We start from the raw sequence: 2,500 nt of genomic DNA, 5'->3' as shown, positions 1-2,500 counted from the left end.
GCAGAGTAAAAAAAATAACAGTAGACACCATCAGAGAGATTCTAATGCTTTCCACTACAAGTACCATTACAACTATTACCACCATTGGTCCTTAATGGTATCCACTAGACATAACATGCCACTAATAGAAGACAATAAATTACCTGCAGAGATGCACAGGGACCATTAGAATTTCCATTAGACCATTAAAACCAATACAATTCCCATTATAACCATAACTTTTTTTCAGCAAGGACTTTTATTATGAAATGTGTAGACTTTTATTATGAAACATCATTTCTGCTGCGTGTTGCTGAAACACACCGTGTGTTTATGTAAACGCGTGTGTGGAGTGTGTGTTGTGAGAGTGTGTGTGATCATGTTCTCTCCGCTTGCCTATTAAATTGCTGTCGGATTCAATGACACATGATTAAAGTGTGTGTGTGTGTGTGTGTGTGTGTGTGTGTGTGTAAAATGGTGGTGTATCGGTTCCTCGGTGTCGGCGGTCCGGTGCTCGTTACCGGTTTGATCCCCAGATTCAGTGCGCGGTTTTATAATAATCTGACTAATAATAATAATAATAATAATAATAATAAGTTAAAAAATAAGAACCCGGTCCGGAGTGTGTCGGGGCTCAGAGACGCTACACACACTCTCAGTACACACACACACAGCGGAAGTGTGTGTGTCGCGGAGAGAGAAGTGCGGGTCCGATTCGCCCCCAGTCCCACCGGTAAAACACACACACACACACACACACACACACAGAGAGAGAGAGAACTGTTCACACTGTTCGCTCTGATTTGAATGTAATATGAATAATTAACTCATCGAGATGTTTATCATTGATTAAATCTGCTTCACTCAAATGTGCTTTTTATCCTCGAGGTCAAAGGTCAGAAATCTAATGAAAATACTACAGAGCTGAAACATTATTAATTAATTAATTAATTATTCATGTACCATGCAACATGTAAGAATTTTAAACACATTTACCATGAATATGACTGTGTTGTGTGTGTGTGTGTGTGTGTGTGTGTGTGTGTGTGTGTGTGTGTGTGTTAGGGTTTCTACACCTGGGCGGTTTGCGTACAGCGCTCTATAACTTCCTGTTTGCGAAGCAGCATGGCGGGACGTTTATCCTGCGTCTGGAGGACACGGACCAATCACGCATCGTACACGGAGCAGCACAGGACATCGAACACACACTCGAGTGGGCGGGTACGACATCGCCATGACGATATGTCAATATTACTGATATCACCACAGCAATAAAAGAATAATAACATGATCACTCCAACATTACCTACATGATGATAATCAATCCCACTGATCAGTAATCAGTCCTGCTATGTGTGTGTGTGTGTGTGTGTGTGTGTGTGTGTGTGTGTGTGTGTGTGTAGGTATCCCCCCTGACGAGAGTGCATCTAGAGGAGGAGTGTATGGTCCATATGTCCAGTCTGAGCGTTTGAGTTTGTATTCTGCTGCTGCAGCATCTCTGATAGAATCAGGCCACGCCTACTACTGCTTCTGCACCAATCACAGATTAGAGCTGCTCAAGAAGGAAGCGCTGCATAGAGGACAGACACCACGGTAGTGCACACACACACACTAGTTATCATACCTGAAACACCTATTTTCCTCCTTAAAACGTGTGTGTGTGTGTGTGTGTATTTCAGGTATGATAACAGGTGCAGGCACCTACATGCTGATCAGGTGCAGGAGAACCTGGCTCAGGGCAAACCCCACGCCATTCGTTTTGGTCTCCATGCAGAGGCGGAGCCGTTTGAGGATCTGGTGTTTGGTTGGACAGGGCACGCAGTGGGGGAGGTCGAGGGCGACCCTGTGATCCTGAAGAACGACGGCTTCCCCACCTATCACCTGGCCAACGTGGTCGATGACGCACACATGCACGTGAGCCATGTTCTGCGTGGTGCTGAGTGGCTCACCTCCACCTGTAAACACCTGCAACTGTACCGTGCCCTGCGCACGACTCCGCCCACCTATGCTCATCTGCCGCTACTACTGAACCCAGATGGAACAAAACTGTCCAAACGGCAGGGGGACATCTACATCTCACACTTCAGACAGCAGGGAGCGCTGCCCGAGGCACTGCTCGACCTCATCACTAACTGTGGCTCTGGGTTCAACAGTGAGTGTGTGTGTGTGAGGCAGTCACTGAGGAAGGGAGGCAGTCAGAGAGGCAGTCAGAGAGGAAGGCAGTTAGTGAGGCAGTCAGAGAGACAGTTAGTGAGGCAGTCAGTAAGGGATGCTGTCAGTGAGGGAGGCAGTCAGTCAGAGAGTCAGTCACTGAGGAGTGAGGCAGTGAGGGAGAGAGGTAGTCAGTCAGTCAGTTAGTGAATCAGTCAGTGTATTCAGTAATTCAGTCTGAGTTAGTGATTTAGTCGTCCAGTCAGTGACACAGCAAATCATCTTAATCATCATGTAATATCTTATAATTCTGTGTGTGTGTGTGTGTGTGTGTGCGTGTGTGTGTGTGTGTGTGTTAGGTAATCGTATT

The 2,500-nt window shown here is 46.2% G+C and overlaps 1 protein-coding gene across 2 annotated transcripts in view; it reads left to right on the top strand.

Moving 5' to 3' along the window:
* The first annotated feature begins 278 nt into the window (after positions 1-278).
* Positions 279-2,500, top strand: part of ears2 (glutamyl-tRNA synthetase 2, mitochondrial) — a 3,871-nt gene continuing 1,649 nt past the window's right edge. The window contains exons 1-5 of one of the 2 annotated variants that reach the window (XM_047151454.2): positions 279-712; positions 1,045-1,200; positions 1,383-1,572; positions 1,659-2,131; positions 2,490-2,500. The exon at positions 2,490-2,500 is cut by the window's right edge and continues 98 nt beyond it. In XM_047151454.2, the coding sequence (XP_047007410.1) occupies positions 406-712; positions 1,045-1,200; positions 1,383-1,572; positions 1,659-2,131; positions 2,490-2,500 (1,137 nt within the window). In that variant the 5' untranslated portion in view covers positions 279-405. The remainder of the gene's footprint in view (positions 713-1,044; positions 1,201-1,382; positions 1,573-1,658; positions 2,132-2,489) is intronic. The other variant, XM_017457630.3, reaches the window with a different exon arrangement.

The sequence above is a fragment of the Ictalurus punctatus genome, chromosome 26, assembly GCF_001660625.3.
Source record: "Ictalurus punctatus breed USDA103 chromosome 26, Coco_2.0, whole genome shotgun sequence".
Lineage (NCBI taxonomy): Eukaryota > Metazoa > Chordata > Actinopteri > Siluriformes > Ictaluridae > Ictalurus > Ictalurus punctatus.
This window is presented reverse-complemented; position numbering and strand designations above follow the sequence as displayed.